The sequence below is a fragment of the Suricata suricatta genome, chromosome 6, assembly GCF_006229205.1.
Source record: "Suricata suricatta isolate VVHF042 chromosome 6, meerkat_22Aug2017_6uvM2_HiC, whole genome shotgun sequence".
NCBI lineage: Eukaryota > Metazoa > Chordata > Mammalia > Carnivora > Herpestidae > Suricata > Suricata suricatta.
The window spans coordinates 54,719,997-54,737,185 of record NC_043705.1 but is presented as its reverse complement, the minus strand read 5'-3'; the positions used below and the strand labels follow the sequence as shown (position 1 = coordinate 54,737,185).

The 17,189-nt window shown below is 37.2% G+C and overlaps 1 protein-coding gene across 1 annotated transcript in view; it reads left to right on the top strand.

Annotated features, from left to right (window-relative positions):
• Nucleotides 1–6,080, top strand: part of TBCA (tubulin folding cofactor A) — a 75,921-nt gene extending 69,841 nt beyond the window's left edge. The window contains exons 3-4 of the mRNA XM_029942468.1: nucleotides 3,683–3,769; nucleotides 5,810–6,080. Of these exons, the coding sequence (XP_029798328.1) occupies nucleotides 3,683–3,769; nucleotides 5,810–5,890 (168 nt within the window). The 3' untranslated portion in view covers nucleotides 5,891–6,080. The remainder of the gene's footprint in view (nucleotides 1–3,682; nucleotides 3,770–5,809) is intronic.
• Nucleotides 6,081–17,189: the final 11,109 nt, after the last annotated feature.

Sequence of the window (17,189 nt, the reverse complement as noted above, 5' to 3'; positions counted from 1 at the left end):
ATTTTATTGCTATGTAACACCCCTCTCTCTAATATTTTTTTTTTTTGCTCTGAAGCAGTATTCATATAGTCACTTAGGCTTTTTTTAATGTTTGTCTGATAACATCTTTTTCCATCCTTTTACTCTCAAACTCTTTGTTTCATTTTGTTTGAAGTGAGTTTCTTGTAGGCAGCATATAGTTGGATTGGTCCAATCTGTGAATCTCTGTCTTTGAGCTGGTAGATTTAGACCATTTATTTTTAAAGTAATTGCTGACACTTTAGGGCTTAAGTCCCATGTTATTTTTTTTTTCATGTTTACTTATTTTGAGAGAAAGTGCAAGCAGAGTAGGGGCAGAGAGGGAGGGAAGAGAGAGAAAATCCCAAGCAGGCTCCACACTGTCAGCACAAAGCCTGACTCAGGGCTTGAACTCACAAACCATGAGATCATGGCTTGAGCCAAAATCAGGAGTCGGACACTTAACTGACTGAACCACCCAGAAACCCCAGGCCCAGATTATTTTTTACTCATGGAATTCATCACATATCCTTAGTCAGTCATCGTTACCACAGAACACAAGTCAAAATCCTTCCTTCCTCCCTCCCTCCCTCCCTCCCTCCACTTCTCACAGCATGACAAGTGGGTCCTAAATAAGCTTTTCAAGAAGCCCCTGTGGAAGCTGGTCTTAAGTTCCAGAATGCCACTTCTGCCACATTTCATTGGTCACAGGCGCAGCCCAAATGTGTAGGAGGTGACTGCACAAGAGCAGGATCATTGGAGGCCATCTTCATATCTTTCTCCTCTATCTTTATTGAGGGAGAGTGGACATTTTTAAATTGTTTATATTTAAGGTGTGCAGCTTGATGATTTGATAGGTATATATATTGTAAAATATTCACCATAACCAAGGTCCTTGACATATCCATCATCTTACATAGTTACCATTTTCTCTCTTGTCAGGTGGATTTCTAAACATGTTTATTAGAATGTTATCATTTTGCCTCTATGTAAAAGGAGACTTAACCATTGTTACAGTAATCTCTGAACTACCCTAAAGCTCAGTTTGGCAATCTAATGCAGTTACCATTGGTTCCAGAGGCAGCCTATAGATTATGTTAGGTGTAGTCAGCCCTGGGTGAATGGATCATTAAAGAAGCTAGACATCTTATGTCAGTTGAGCAATAGCAAAAGAATTTGACATCAGCCAGGTTATTTCATGGAACTCTTTATTAAAAAATGAAAATCTGCCAATTAGGGCTTTTCCTTTCCCTTTCCAACTTATATACATTTGATTATGAAGGAAATTGATCAGATTTTAGTTTAGTAATATATTCATTATTATTATCTGAGACTTGCTAAACCTTCCCAGACTTCCATTTTACCTGAATAATTTCTCCCCTAAATAATCATTACTTGTTTTAAAAACAGTAACACGTGAGTAGGACCACATACTGTTATTTTTCCTAAGACTCCTTACCTACCTCCCCTACCTCCCAATCTGTGCCAAGATCCTGACTTAACAGTCTTGTCATAGTCAGTGTTAGAATAAACTGAGAGTTTATTCAGATATTTTAAACAGAGGCACCATTCATTTGACTCTTTCCTAAGGGGAACATTTTGAAAGATAATACTCATTTAGTTTAGTTCAGGTATTTTGAGGGGTGTTTTTACTATATAATCACACCTTATATATGGTCTTTTAAAATTATTCCTGACAGTTGTAATTCATTGTTACGAGATAAAGTACATGATTTATGGCCTTGATAAAGATGTGGTTTATGAATTCCACATGATAGTCATCAGTGTACTGTATGCCTTTGGCTCCCAGCAGCATGGTCTTCTTGAAGCTGTGTTTAGTGTTTATTTTTATGTTCATGCTCCTATACTGGAATGGAGGACAGAGATCTTCTCTTTTCATTTTTATATCCCTTATACCTGGCATCCTATAGATACACAATAAACTTATTTAAATGAATTGGGGCTCATACATGGGAGAGACTGATCTTTGGCTCTAGTTACATCAGAATTTTGTTTTAATAGACTATTTGAGGATTCTTGCTCTATAATAATGGATAGAATAATAATGAATAGAAGTTATTTTGGGCAGCATTGCTTAAAGTTCATTTCATTGACAGTACTAAAGCTTTCAAAAAAATTTTTTACAAGTAAAAACACTTTGACTTACTGTGTTTTTGACCTTACTCTTATATTCATTTCATCTTGTTGAATTAATATAAGCTATTCTCAAAGGAGGTACATAAGGAAGAAATATGAATCATGTATCCAGTGGAATGTCCTGTCACGGATCTTTTACATGTATTCGGACTAACCAGATACATAAAATAATTTAATGGTAGTGATTAAATTTCAGGGTATAGTATGATTAGCAGTGAAGTAATCTTGATCCTCTGTCTGAAGTTTTCAACAGTGTCTTGTTAGTAAAAGAATTACAAGTGCAACAGTAGGTGTTCACCTGAGAAAATAGATGTGGACAGAGAGCATCTTTGTGTATTATGACTCTCACTTTTGTTTACAGTGTGAGAGCAATAACAGAACCACTGGGGAAAGGAAGAAGGTACTAGGACTTATTTAAGCTTGTATTAAAATATAATATGATTACCATTAAGTTATGTCTTTTATTTTATATGAGCTAGGTAAGAAAGCTTATTAGGAAAAGTTGGGGATTTGTACCCATTTAACCAAAGGTATTTGACCACTCTTCTTTGGAAATAAATGTTTTAAATGATCTCTCTTTCTTTCTGAGAGTAGTTTAAGGAGATAAAGCTTCCTATCACCTTAGGAGAAAGACCTGAGGGCCACCATCTGACACTAACTTATTTACCTTCCTGTTGATTGGTTTCTCAGTGAATGATTTGATTTTTTTCTTTTATGATTCAATATATTACAGTCCAGCTTTGAATGATACATTTTAAGCTCAGAAATATTCGCCAGAATAAATATTCTTGTGGTTAATTCTGTTGTGTCTGTCTTCAAGAGGAATAGGCAGAAGTTCAGATTCAGAGGGGTGCCAGGTTGGTAATTTGGCTCAAACTGCATGGGGAGAATAATCTCTCTCCTAAAATGAAGCCCAAGGATAAGTAATAACTTTTTATGCATGATAAGCATAAAAAATATGAACCTGCTGGTCTTTGCTTTTCATTTTTCTTTACCTCTGTCTTTCAGTGAGAACCTCCTGCAGTGTGCACACGATGTGATCAATAACTCAATAACTTTTTTCATGCAGTAATTATCTCCATGTGATATTATCTGAACACTGTTTTTCTTTATTACTCAGAAGATGCAGGAGATAGTTATATAACCAGCTGATCCCATTTTGGATAAAGGTGCTTTGTGACAGCAGGAAAAATAGTTTATTTTAAATAGCCTTTTTAAATAAATGCTCTATGAAAAGCTTTTCCAGCTAATTTTCACTTAGTGTGAGGTGATTACCACACGATCAAAACTTGTACTTTGAATATTTTATAGTATGATAGTCATTCTTTCTAACTTCTAATAATCACAATTTAAATTAAAGTATTGAACTAAATTCTAAATTAAGGTATTAACTAATACTAAATTAAGGTATTAACACACCTGTAATTTTTTCCTGACTCCTCTCAGTCATTTTAGGTCTTTACAGAGGCATAAGTGAAACACATAAGTTCTACCATCTCTGCGTGTCTCACAGAGATTTTCATTACAGGCAGAGATCCTGCAGGAGTCCCGGATGATGATCCCAGATTGCCAGCGCAGGTTGGAGGCTGCATATTCTGATCTTTTGCAGTTATTAGTAAGTAAATACCTCTCTGTATTCTGTTTACAAATTCTTTCTGTTCAATACGTGGAAGGCCAAATCTTAAGTATTCAACACCATAAACCAGTTAGGGACATATTTTGTTCACTTGCCCTGTATACCAGGATGTTTTAAAATAATTGATTAAGTTGTGTTTTAAGTTATGTCTCCAGTGGAAGTACTATATCCAACATGTTTATTCTGTTTAAGCTTAATTAAATATATTTGAGTTACTTTGGTAGATATTCATGGCACTAACATTGTCCAGCAATATCTTGAATTATTTAGTTTTCATACATAAAGGTCTTTTTTTGGCACATTTTTTATAAGTAGACTAAAATTTTTAAAAAGGTTTCAAATGAAATTTTAAAAAGGATCTAGAATTCTTTTAGAGTTAAACCTAAATCTGTTTGAGAGGGGGAAAATACCTTGTAATATAGGCAGTCCTTGGATAATACTGTTACATACTTGATCGTATAAATACTTTGTAATACAGTGACAATCATTTTATAAAGGATTCTGAGAATAATTAAAAGTTCTATTTCTTTCTTAAAAAAGATAACTGCATATACCATATTCAAGTCAATTGTTATTGCTGTTTGATAATTTGATGACTTCCCACATTTCCTTTACTAATCTCATTTTATCTTTCGATTTCTTGAGCGAATATTAACTAACTACATAGCTTCCTCCTGATTCATAGTTGTTCCTCACATAACAAAAATAGGGAAAGGCTTTTTCAAGATGATCATATGTATTCTTTGAAAAAGAATGACATTTGTTTTCCCACCAAAATAATATTAGTACTAAATGTCTAAGAAAAAACAAAGAGAGAAGTGTTTACATTTTAGTTTAATTTTGAGACAGAACTCCATGTTTATCTATAGGAAACTTTTAAAGGCAGGATAATTCTCCTTAACAGACAAAAGTAAAGCTGTGGTTTTAAAATAAAAGATAGAAGAAAGCAGAAAATAATTACTACATTAAAATACTCCATGAGACAGAAGCACCATTTGTAGTTCCTGACAATTTAAATGCATTTCTCTCTCATGAATCTAGCAGATAAAAGAGTAATAGAAATTGCTTGAAAACATTACACTGTATTTAGATGATATATTTGTGTATATGGATGTATTCAACAATATTTCTACCCTCAAAGAGCTTATATTTACCAACAGAGAACAAAGACATGTAGGTGTAATGTAGAGGTTTAAGAAATTCTTACCTACGTTCTGAGTTAAGCAAATTCTCACTCACGCACATACCTGCTCCCTCTGCTGTATAACTATTTGTACAGCTCCCAGCTTTTATTGACCTGACATGAATAACTAACCATAGCTTTACTTAATTTGGGTAAAAATCAAATCAGTATGACTTAGATGATATTATTTTACTTATCTCTTAGCATAGTAATATTAGCAAGAACTTTATGTATAAAGTATCAAGAAAAGATTCACTCTATCAAAAAATAAAATATGTTTGTACTTTGTTTCCTTGTAGTACAACATATAATACTCAATAATGAGCAAACAGTTCAGTTTTCTAATTCAAAGATTATACTTAACTCTGGTGTGACACCACTAGTCATCTTTGTCGTTGTGAATAGTTGGAGGATTAATTTGGTCTGAATATTTTTATATATGCAACATTTTAGTAAACCATTGGTTTTTTTTTCTTTTAGTCCATTCATAATCCTTTTTGTATAGTGAAATGTTGACAAAATGAGAATAAAATTTTTTGTTAATTTTTTGAGGTTTTTATTTAATTATTTAATGGCAGTAGCTTTAGATGACCATGTTTTTGCTTACTCTGTGAGAATGCAATGTAGTAAAACAAAACAAAGCCTATTCTTCTTTTAACTGTAAAGAAAGAAAGAACTATGGGAAATCTGAAATTAAACAATATTTAGATGAGGATTGGAATCATTTTTGTTTTAATTTTTGGGATTCTTATATTGTTGGTTTGTAATATCTGAGGAAATAACAAGGGACTGAAGCTGAGAAGGAGAAATCTAATTTTTATTATATTTCATTTCAGGAGAGTGAAAAAGACTTGGAAGAAGCTGAGGAATATAAGGAGGCACGCTTAGTATTGGATTCAGTGAAGTTAGAAGCCTGAAGTTTTTCTTTACAGGGTGTTTTTTGCATTAAATCTCGGGATCCATTCCACAATTCATGATTTTTGACCACTGCTGTATGTTCAACTAGTAGGAGAATGTGATTCTTTTTATGCAGTTGCATATATTTTTCTTTGCCTAATTTAACGTGTCAAATAAATGAATTCGTCTAATAAAATTGTTTATATCATACTTTACAACATATTTTTACTTAACTTTTTATCATTAAATCATATACATTTTTAACAGAGGATTAAAATTAGGTTCTCTCTGAACCTATTTTGCTTCATAAATATGGATTGAGTTAAAAATAGGATTACCTTTCTTTTTAGACAAAAATCCAAATTTTCAGCAGTTTATTCTGAATAGGGTACAATTCCTCCTAAACAAAGAACCTCTTTGTGGCTAAGGCCTTACATATTTATTCCTTCACAGTCAAAGTCTAACATTTCCATTACTATTAACCAATGGAAACATTTAAATCTTTTTCCAGAAAGATAGATTTATACAAAAAACACCAGTGATTTGGAGCTTCAAATAAAAGTCTTTTGAACAGAGAAATGAATTGTATTTTAAAGGAATAATAGCTACTGTCAGTGGTGTACTGGGAAATGTTTAACAGATCTTCAGAATGGAAAGGGGACCTCTGACTTCTGTGGTATAGATACTCCCACTGTGAATAATTTCAGGCTACTAACATGACATCACTGAACACAGAGTTGGGAAGATATGAGCCAGCTCCAGCATACGGTGGCCATAGCCAAACCTGGATTGTCTTGATTGACTAGAAAAGGGTATCATTTTTTCACAAAGTATTTTTCCAGTACAGTTATAAACCAATCAATTTACCTAATCATTTGAGTTTATTTTCTAAAAATACATGACAACCCATTTAATTTTCTTCTATTTCTTGAAAATGTGTCTGAGCCTTATATCACCAGCCTACCATGAACAGTGACCTAATGAACTAAAATAGTAATGTTAGCATTTTTAAAACTCGGAATTGAAAAAATAAAAGCTGAATTTTTGCTGCTATAAGATACATACTTGTAGGATGGTTGGTCTGATTTTGGAAGTTGCTAAACTAGAAACCATAACATTTATTGAACCTATCAGAAAAGAGAAGAGAAAAATAATACTATTCTTCTGTTACTTCTAAAGGGTTCTCTGTTGTTGTAAAGCATAGAATGTATAATTTTTAAAATAAAATATACATGCATAAAATTACTTCAGAAAGTCATATACATCAGAGGCATTTCTAAATTGAAGTATCATCTTAAACCATATTACATGCCATTTTTAAAGTATACCAGGTGGGGAGGGGAAGAATGAGGAATTAAAAACATAATTGCAGGGGCACCTGGGTGGCTCAGTCAGTTAAGCCTCCGGCTTCGGCTCAGGTCAGATCTCACGTTCATGGGTTCGAGCCCCACGTCAGGCTCTGTGCTGACAGCTAGCTCAGTGCCTGGAGCCTGCTTCTGGTTCTGTGTCTCCTTCTTTCTCTGCCCCTCCCCCTCTCATGCTCTGTCTTCTCTATCAAAAATAAATAAAACATTAAGAAAAAATTTAAAACAAAACGTAATTGCAATACAAAACTTTATACTTAAGGCTTAATATTAGAGATTTGAGTAGCAGGAGAATTGAAACACTAGATTATTTTGTGGTTGGTATTAAGCACCAGAATAGGTTGGCTTATGGGAAAGGGCAGGGACCATATTTAATTTTCCAAATAAAATATAATTTGAAGGTAATTTTACCATTTTTTAAATGTAAAACAATCTCATTTCAACCTTCTGCCAAATACAGAAATATCATATATATTCATAGCAAAAAATACTGTCCCTCCAGAAAAAAGTAATATATGAAGGGAAGTTTTGCAGCCAGGACCCAAATATTATTAGTTGCTGAAAAAATTATTTTCTTGCTCAAAAGCCTATAAAAGAGGAACTTAACAAGTTACATGAAAATAAATATACCTTTAGTGAATTCCTATCAACTATAGATTTTATACTGGATCTCTCTCCAGACACTGATGAGAAGCAGCAAGAAGCTTAACATTCTGTGAAGGTTTATTCCTGGAAATTTCTGACACATTCTTGATATGTTTTCACAGCCATCGAGAGACGCAGTAAGTTAAGAACAGTTGTAATTCATTCAGTGTCAACTTGTTTTTAAGCTTTTATTTAAAATCCTACAACTGTGAGACAATAGATAGAAGTTCCCAAAGGTAATGTTACCTTTTTCTTTCTCTACCAATACCTGACTGCAACTAATACATAGCAGTTGCTCAGTAAACACTTGTAAAATAGGTGAAAAGCAGGAACATATCTAACCTCTGGAGTGATAAAAAGAATGCTATGAAGGATACCATTACATCAAAAACACAATACAGTGATTTTCAAACTATTCTTAACACAAACCTCAATAAGAAACACATTTTCCATTGTAACCCCGTACCTACTTAGCACGGTCTACATATACATAAAACAAGAAGTATCTTTAATATGTACAATTTCTCAGTTCTCTATTCTGTTTCATTTTTAAAAAATTTTTTTTATTTTTGAGAGAGACAGAGCATGAGTGGGGGAGGGGCAGAGAGAAAGGGAGACAAAGAATCCAAAGCAGGCTCCAGGCTCTGAGCTGTCAGCAAAGAGCCTGACATAGGGCTTGAACTTGGGAACATAGAGATCGTGACCTGAGCCAAAATGGGACGCTTAACTGAGCCACCCAAGTGCTCCTGTTTCGTTTTTTAAATGATTATGACCACCTGCTATTGGGCTGTGGAAAACACTCCCCTGAAACAATTATATAAAATGCTCTGCTTATAAGAATTCTTTCTCTCTCTCCATTTATTTATGATAAATGATAATTATCCCTTATATAATTAATAGTTCATAATATATGTAAATAAGTGTCTCTTTGAATGTATGCAAAATTATACACGTTGCAGGTATAAAGTGTCATTTTAACATGTAATCATATAACATTTGTTAGGTGCCTTAGTGGCTTTCATATAGCAAATAGGCAAAACAAAGACAAGTGACAAAATCGAGTAGTAAACCTAACTTTTCTGTATTTTTCTGCATAGCAAAGGGCACATTATTTCTAAGTAAGAATGTGCATAGGATAACGAAGTAGAAACATAACCTGTGAAATGAGTTAGAGTAACTATATCCTGGGTGGTTTTAATGCCATTGAGCATTTCCAAGTTCTGCTATTTTCACCTGGACATTCTTGGTTAATGGGGCTGGGCTTTGGGACATTTATGCTGTGGATGAGTATTAACATTTCAAGAACTAGGTTGGTTTTTAACATTTTGTACCATGAGTTATGCAAACAGTTACTTGGAAGGAATGGAACTTGTGGGAAGTTAAAAAAAACTGCTAAAATAAGTACATGGGTTTTTTTTTTTAATGAATAATGAAGGCTGGTTAACACAATATATTTTAATGTTCATTTAGCATTTCTTGACTTTCTGGTCAGGAACATTCAAAGCCCAATATTTAAAAATTGTCTCTATGCCTATACCTGTGCAGTGAATCACTTCCAAATTGAGCAGTCAAACCTGGTTAATCTAAATTACTTTGCAAACTTCATTACATTACTTGGCTTTTTAAAAATCCTATCAAATTTAATAAGGACATATCCTACAGCTGGTTATCACTTAAATCTTATTATTTGGTCATTTAGATAAACCAAAGACAGATTAATCCTTACTTTGATGGCAAGTTAGGGCCTTTTAAATGTCAGTGTAAACTTGACATGTATATTGAGCAAGAGCTGTGAAACATTTGGTATTAAAGGGTTAATCAGATAATTTAGTCCTTGAGACTCTTTTGAGTGCTTTTAGCTGGAAAGAAATTGAATGGTTGAGAAATAGTGCACTATGAAACAAGTTATAAGTATTAGTGTACTTGAAATTTTCAAGAGTGCTTCATAAAAATCTATATTGCACTCCACTATTCATCTTATTGCTCTTATAATAAGAGAGGCATTTGTTCATGCATTGGACTCTTGCACTGAAAGGTATAATTAATTTATGAAACAGTAGATCAGAAACTTTTATTTTCGTTATTGCTTTCTGTTGACTGCTCGATAGTTGACAAATTTCTTTTAAAATCTTGGGGAAATATATGTCATAAGAGGTTAATATTTTTAATTCACAAAGAGCCCTTTCAAGTTAAAAAATCCCCAGTATAAAAAAATAAAGGACAGAAACACAGTTCATAAAAGAAGAAATACACATGGATAGGTTTTTCAAAAATGTTTCATTTCAGTAATCAAATTCAAGTTTTAAAAATAACGAAGCATATTTTAAAAAATGAATATCTGTTGGCGGGGTGTGATATCGTTTTTGACCAATGAGACTAGATAAAAGGATGAAGTGAGAAACAGTGAAAAAGATGCATCATTTTCACCATATGCAGTTGATAAGATATGTACCAGGGAAACACAAGAGTCACCTGTAAAGTAATTAGAAGGAATGAGGTGAATAAAGTGGGTAGTTGAAAAATTAATGTATAAAACTGTTATGAGTTGGATTATATCTCCCAAAAATGTATGTTGAAATCCTAACCCTCAGTACTCAGAGTGTGACTTTATAGGGTCCTTGCTGGGGTGTCTGAATGGCTGAGTCAGTTAAGCGTCCAACTCGGTTTCGGCTCAGGTCATTATTTCAGGGTTTCATGAGTTCGAGCCCTGCTTTGGGCCCTGTGCTGACAGTGCAGAGCCTTCTTGGGATTCTCCTTTTGTCTCTCTCTTTGCTCTTTCCCCGCTCTCACCGTCTTTGTCACTCTCTAAATAAATAAACCTTAAAAAAAAATTTAAGAATGAAACTAGATCACTTTCTTACACCATACACAAAAATTAACTCAAATGCATGAAGGACATGAATGTAAGAGAGGAAACCATCAAAACCCTAGAGGAAAAAGCAGGAAACAGCCTCCTTGACCTCAACCGCAGCAATTTCTTCCTTGACACATCACCAAAGGCAAGGAAATCAAGAGCAAAAATGAACTATTGGGACCTCATCAAGGTAAAAAGCTTCTGCACAGCAAAGGAAACAATAAAACTAATAGGCAACCGACAGAATGGGAAAAGATAGTTGCAAATGACATATTGGATAAAGGGCTAATATCCAAAATCTATAAGGAACTCACCAAACTCCACACCTGAAAAACAAATAATCCAGTGAAGAAATGGGCAGAAGACATGACAAACACTTCTCCAAAGAGGACATCCAGATCGCCAACAGACACATGAAATGATGCTCAGCGTAAGTCATCATCAGGGAAATAGGAATCAAAACCACACTGAGATACCACCTCACGCCAGTCAGAGTGGCTAAAATGAACAAATCAAGAGACTATAGATGCTGGCGAGGGCGTGGAGAAACAGGCACCCTCCTACACTGTTGGTGGCAATGTAAACTGGTGCAGCCGCTCTGGAAAACAGTGTGGAGGTCCCTTAAAAAGCTATCCATAGAACTCCCCTATGATCCAGCAATAGCACTGCTGGGGATTTACCCAGGGGATACAGAAGTGCTGATGCATAGGGGCACATGTATCCCAATGTTCATAGCAGTACTTTCAACAATAGCCAAATCAAGGAAAGAGGCTAAATGTCTATCAGGCGATGAATGGATCAAGAAGATGTGGTTTATATATACAATGGAATACTACATGGCAATGAGAAAGAAGGAAATCTGGCCATTTGTAGCAATGTGGATGGACCTCGAGGGTGTTATGCTAAGTGAAATAAGTCAGGTGGAGAAGGACAGATACCACATGTTTTCACTCATAAGTGTAACAGGAAAAACTTAACAGAGGACCATGGGGGAGGTGAAAGGGGAAAAAATAGTTGAGAGGGAGGGAAATAAACCATGAGAGACTCTTGAATACTGAGAACAAACTGAGGGGCTGATGGGGGTGGGGAAGAGGAGAAGTGGGGTGATAGGCATGGAGGACGGCACTTGTTGGGATGAGCACTGGCTGTTATATGGAAACCAATTTGACAATAAACTATAAAAGAAAAAAATTTTTAATTACATCTTGCTGATGTAATTAGTTGCAATGAGTTCATTACTAGGGTAGACCCTTAATCTATGACTGATGTCCTAAAATAATATGAGAGAGAAGGCCAGATGACAACATAGGTAGAAATTGGATTTATACAAGACAACAAACACAAAAGTGACACAAGAAGCTAAAAGAAAGGAATGGAGCAGAGTCTCTCTTAGATTCCTTGAGAGGGTATGGCTCTGTCAAACACTGATTTCAGACTTCTCACCTCCAAAACTAAGACAATACATTTCTGTTGTTTTAAGCCCCCCAGTTTGTGATACTTTGTTACAGCAGTCCTAAGAAACTAATACACAGAACCTAAGCTTTTCTATATGCCAGCAATATTCAAATATAATGGAAAACTGAATCCCTACTGAGTCATAGAAGACAACATTTTAAAAATTGACTTGGGTCAATAGTCAAGACTGCCAATAAATATTAGCTGTGTAGCTAATAGCAATCCCCAGATTATGTTGCAGGACAGGTCCTGTATGGACACTAAAACCATTAGTTCTGTCTACATGATTACTGCTGGCCACTGCACACAGCCAGTTCCCTCTCTGCCATAATTGTCCTAGGAGTTTTGGCTATCACCACTTCCACCACCATTACCTCAAGAGAAAGCACTACATCATCATCCTCACTCTATGACACCAGTTCCCATTGCAACATCTAAGATGAGTGTTTGACTGGTGGAACCAAGGTTATAGACCCATACCCTCCCTTTGGCAAGTGAGGCAGAGAAAACAAACATTGACATTTTTTAGCATCTATCCTGCCAGTCTCTGCCCTGTAACACTTGTGGGTAGAGGAAGGGTGGTATTCAGATGCTGAAAATAAATAGAAGACATGGATGATAAGAATTATAAGACAGGAATGGCTTGACACATTTTAAGGACAAGATGGAAGGGAGACTTGAAGGATGGTGGGATGGAAGTAAGGCAAACAGTTCTGACAGTGCTTCTTAGTGTGGTGCATCTAAGACAGTAGTCAAGAGAGCTAGCAGTTATTGGCCTGAGTGGAGCAGAGGGCTTGCTGGACTAAAGGGACATGGAGAAAGCTAAAGTGGGCAGGTGGTCAGGCTAGGTTTTTTTGGGGGGGGGTTGGAATTTTTTTATTTTTATGTTTATTTTCAAGAGAGAAAGAGAGCAGAAATGGGGGAGGGGCATAGAGAGACGGAGACACAGAATCCGAAGCAGTCTCCAGGCTCCAAACTGTCAGCACAGAGCCTGACGTGGGGCTGGAACTCATGAACCATGAGATCATGACCCAAGCTGAATTTGGATGCTTAACCAACTGAGCCACCCAGGTGCCTCCAGGCTAGGTTTTAAATGCTCTCGAAAGCCAAGTAGGAGGCTTGGGCTTTAATAACCCAGAAAGTGTAGAGACTCAGAGGTTTTTGAGCAGCAGAGGGACACTTTGTTCCTCATGTCTAAGAGTGTTTCATTCATTTATTTATCAAATCTTTGTGGTGCAAGGTAGTAGGAATAGAATGGTGAACAGGAAAAGGTATAGTCCCTACCCTCGCACAACTTCCAGTGAGGCAAGAAAGACAGACAGCAGCAAGCAAATACAATATAGCCCAAGAGACAGAATAAAAAGCCCTAGTACACAGGGATGGGGCATTGAATGTCAACTATGAGTGATGGAGAAAGCCTCCTCAGGAAAGTGAGATTGAAATTGAGACCTGAAGTATTCCAGCCAGAAGAAACAGCAAACCATGTGGATGCTCACACTTTGAAGCGCATCCCCATAGTTCCATAAATAGGATGCAAATTGTTAGCGATGTGTTTAAGAACATGCACTATATAGAGAATGACACTGCATGGGTTCTTCAGAGCTCTGTCTGTCATCTGTGAGCTAGCTATGTGAACTTGGACCATCAACTCAATCTGGGCTGTAAGCTCCACAGTTGTAGAAACAGGGTGATGACAGTACCAGCCTTAGATGATGGTGCGTATTGGTCCTTTATAGAGAGCCTCACACGCAGTAAGTGCTTCTACCAGTCAGGACCCTCCCAGAAAAATAGAACCCAAGTGTTTCCAAGGGATTTTCAGAGAAGTTCCAAAGAGAATTTAATGCAGGAATTTAGTTTTGTGCGGGATGGGAAAGGAAAAAGCTGGAATGTCAAATAAGAAATGGCAAAAAACAATGACAACAAGAACAAACAGGAAATGGTAAAGCAAGCAGAGATTAACAGCTGCCAGAAGGGGCTGCCACCCCAGCTGGGGGAAAAACAAAGAAGAATATTGTAGAACTCCAGGGCCAGTCTTACCTACAGAAGCTAGAACCTGCCTGCAAGAACTGGAGTCAGGCTCCTGCTCTGAAGGCCTGTTCCAGCTGTGCTGGGGAAAGGGATGAGGGTCTGTCATAAAAGTGATCGGGCTGAGCTAGAGGTTTTGACACTGCAGAAAATTGTCATTTGTTAGGTTATCTCAAGGAGAAAGACAGCACTTGACATCTCTTCTCCTTTTAAAGGCAAATGATTTTCTGATGAGTTATCGGAGTCTTGGAAGTAAAGTGGACACAAGATACAACTGAGGAAAGTAATCTATCAGTGTCTTTGCCTGTTCCACTCTCTTCGGAGAGCTTTGCCTGTTGCAGAGCAGGGACTGCCCCTCTTCCCCATCCCAAACCAATTTCTGAAGCATGTAGATCTCCAAGCAAGGTCCTCATGGTGCCCACAACTGAGCAGACTCCCAGGAAGTGTTTCCCCACCTCCCTGAGAAATACAGCCATCACGTACCACAGTCTCTCTTCCTGATCAGAAAGCCCCAAGGACAGGGAAGGCAGAGCTTTCTCTAAGTACTCTGATGGGTGACCTCCGTGTTAAAGATTTAAGGCATAAGGATCCTAAACATTGGGAACTTAGCCTTGGCTTGTCTCTGGGATGTCTGTGGCCTACCTACCAGAGACTGCCCAGCCTTGCAGGACAGTTAACACCACTGTCCTGATTCTTCAATGCTCTGCACCCTTCTACTCATTCCAGACCCTCCACTCCCTGCAGACCCCTGGCAGAACATAGTTTAGTTTACAGGTTAATTCCAGTTAGGAGCTTCTCCTGTGAATACCCCCACTTCCACCAAAGATATCACAGGGGTGGTAGGAAAACTATGACTCACAGTAAAAGCTGTATGCTTCTGTTAGGGGAAAGGCTGCATTGAAAATGAAACTATTACATTGTTTATAAATAAACGGGGAAGTTGACAAACCCTTGGGTGAGGAAATAGCTGGGCCTATAGACAACAAAACAAAACAAAATACGAGCAGTGGCCATAAGAAGAATACAGAGTTAGAACACATTCTTCATCCATTCATGACACAACCATTCATTCAGTACCTACTGTGTGCCCAGGCACTGTGCTTGGCTCTGGAAATATAAAGCTTAAAAGCTCATGATCGATCCCCTAAGTAATTTACTTAGTGCAGTGGACCAAGTGCTGTGATAAAGGTCATTGTGATATTGTGATTTATAATATTTGGTCTTCGTCCTGTTTCTGGCGGAGAACTCCTAAAAACCTTTGAATTTCCTAAGTGATATAAGGGATCAAGGTCTCTTAATATTCATAACAAACTCCTTCCAGCCACACCTGAGTTTATGTAAGGATGAGGGCAGATTGCCAGGGAAATCAATCTTGTGATTGGAGGATTGGAACTTTCAGTCCCACCCTCCTGACTTCTGGGGAGGGGAGAGAGGCTGGAGGTTGACTCGATCACCAGCGGCCAATGATTTAATCAATCATGCCTGTGAAATGAGGCCACCATAAAAACCAAAAAGGAGAGGCTTCAGAGAGCTTCCAGGTTGGTTGGTAAACCATGGAGACTGGGGAGGATGGCACTCCTGGAGCCAGTAAAGTTCCGCATCTCTTCCATCTGGCTGTTCATTAGTTGAATTCATTCATAATAAACCGGGAATCCAGTAAGCAAAATGTTTCTCTGAGTTCTGTGAGCTGCTCTCGCAAATTAAGCAAACCTACAGAGCAGGCTGTACCTCCAATGTGTAGCTGATCGGTCAGAAGCACAAGTGATAACCTAGGCTTGCTACTGTCGTCTGAAGTGGTCATGGGGTAGGGAGCAGTCTCATAGGACTGAACCCTTGATTGTGGGATCTGATGCTATCTCCAGGCAGATAGTGTCCGAATTGAGTTACATTGTAGGACACCCAGCTGGTGTTGAAGAATTGCTGGATAGTATGGGGACAGGGGGAACCCTAACATCAAAATTGGCGTCAGAATAGGAGTCATAGAAGGTCTTATTGGAGCCCAGGGCAAGGGACTAACAGAAACTTTCAGTTTGGTTTTCATATGATATAGCACAGTCGTCAAAAATTATCTCAACTAGGAGATAAAGGCTGTCTCAGTTTTTTTGGTTTTAGCATTTCCAACTTGTAGACTTCCTTCCAGTTCTAAGAGAGCTGCTGCCACGCTGGTAAGTGAGTCATTTAGATTTTCTGGTTCTCCATTTCTCCTCTATAAAATGAGATATGATTGGATGATGAGCTTTCTATTATACCAACTGCTACCCTGATGCAATAGTTTAACCTGATAGTTCTTAAATTTGAATGTACATCAGATTCACCTAGAAGGTTTCTTAAAACAGTTTATGGTTTGGGGTGCCTGGGTGGCTCAGTCGTTTAAGTGTTCAACTCGAGATTTTGGCTCAGGTCATGATGTCATGGCTCATGAGTTTGAGCCCCACAGACAGCTCCACACTAGCTATGTGGAGCCTGCCTGGGACTCTGTCTGTGTCTCCCTCTCTCTGCCCCTCCCCAGCTTGCTCTCTCACTCTCTGAAAGTAAGTAGTTAAACTTAAAAAACAAAAACAAAACAGTTTCTAATTCAATAGGTCTGGGATGGGCCCTGGAAATTCACAAATCCTAACTTCTAATAAGTTCCCAGATACTGCTGCAAGTGCTGGTCCAGAAGTTATCAGTATGTCAGTTTCCCTGACCTACCAAATGAAAGAGTGGTGCTTAAAAAGGGATCATATTACTCCTAGATAATTGCCAAATCCATTGGGGAGCTTTTTTAAAATACAGATAATTTGAGCCTCACTCTTAGAGATTCTAATACAGTGGATCTGGGGTTGAGCCCAAGAATAGGTCTTTCAGGTGATTATGAGGTTAAGCAGTTAATCTTTAAGATCTTTCTAGCTCTAAATTTGAAAAGCAAGATTGCCCATTTCAACAATTTGAATAGTCACAAAACAAAAATAGCTGCAAAGGAATCAGTATTTTTAC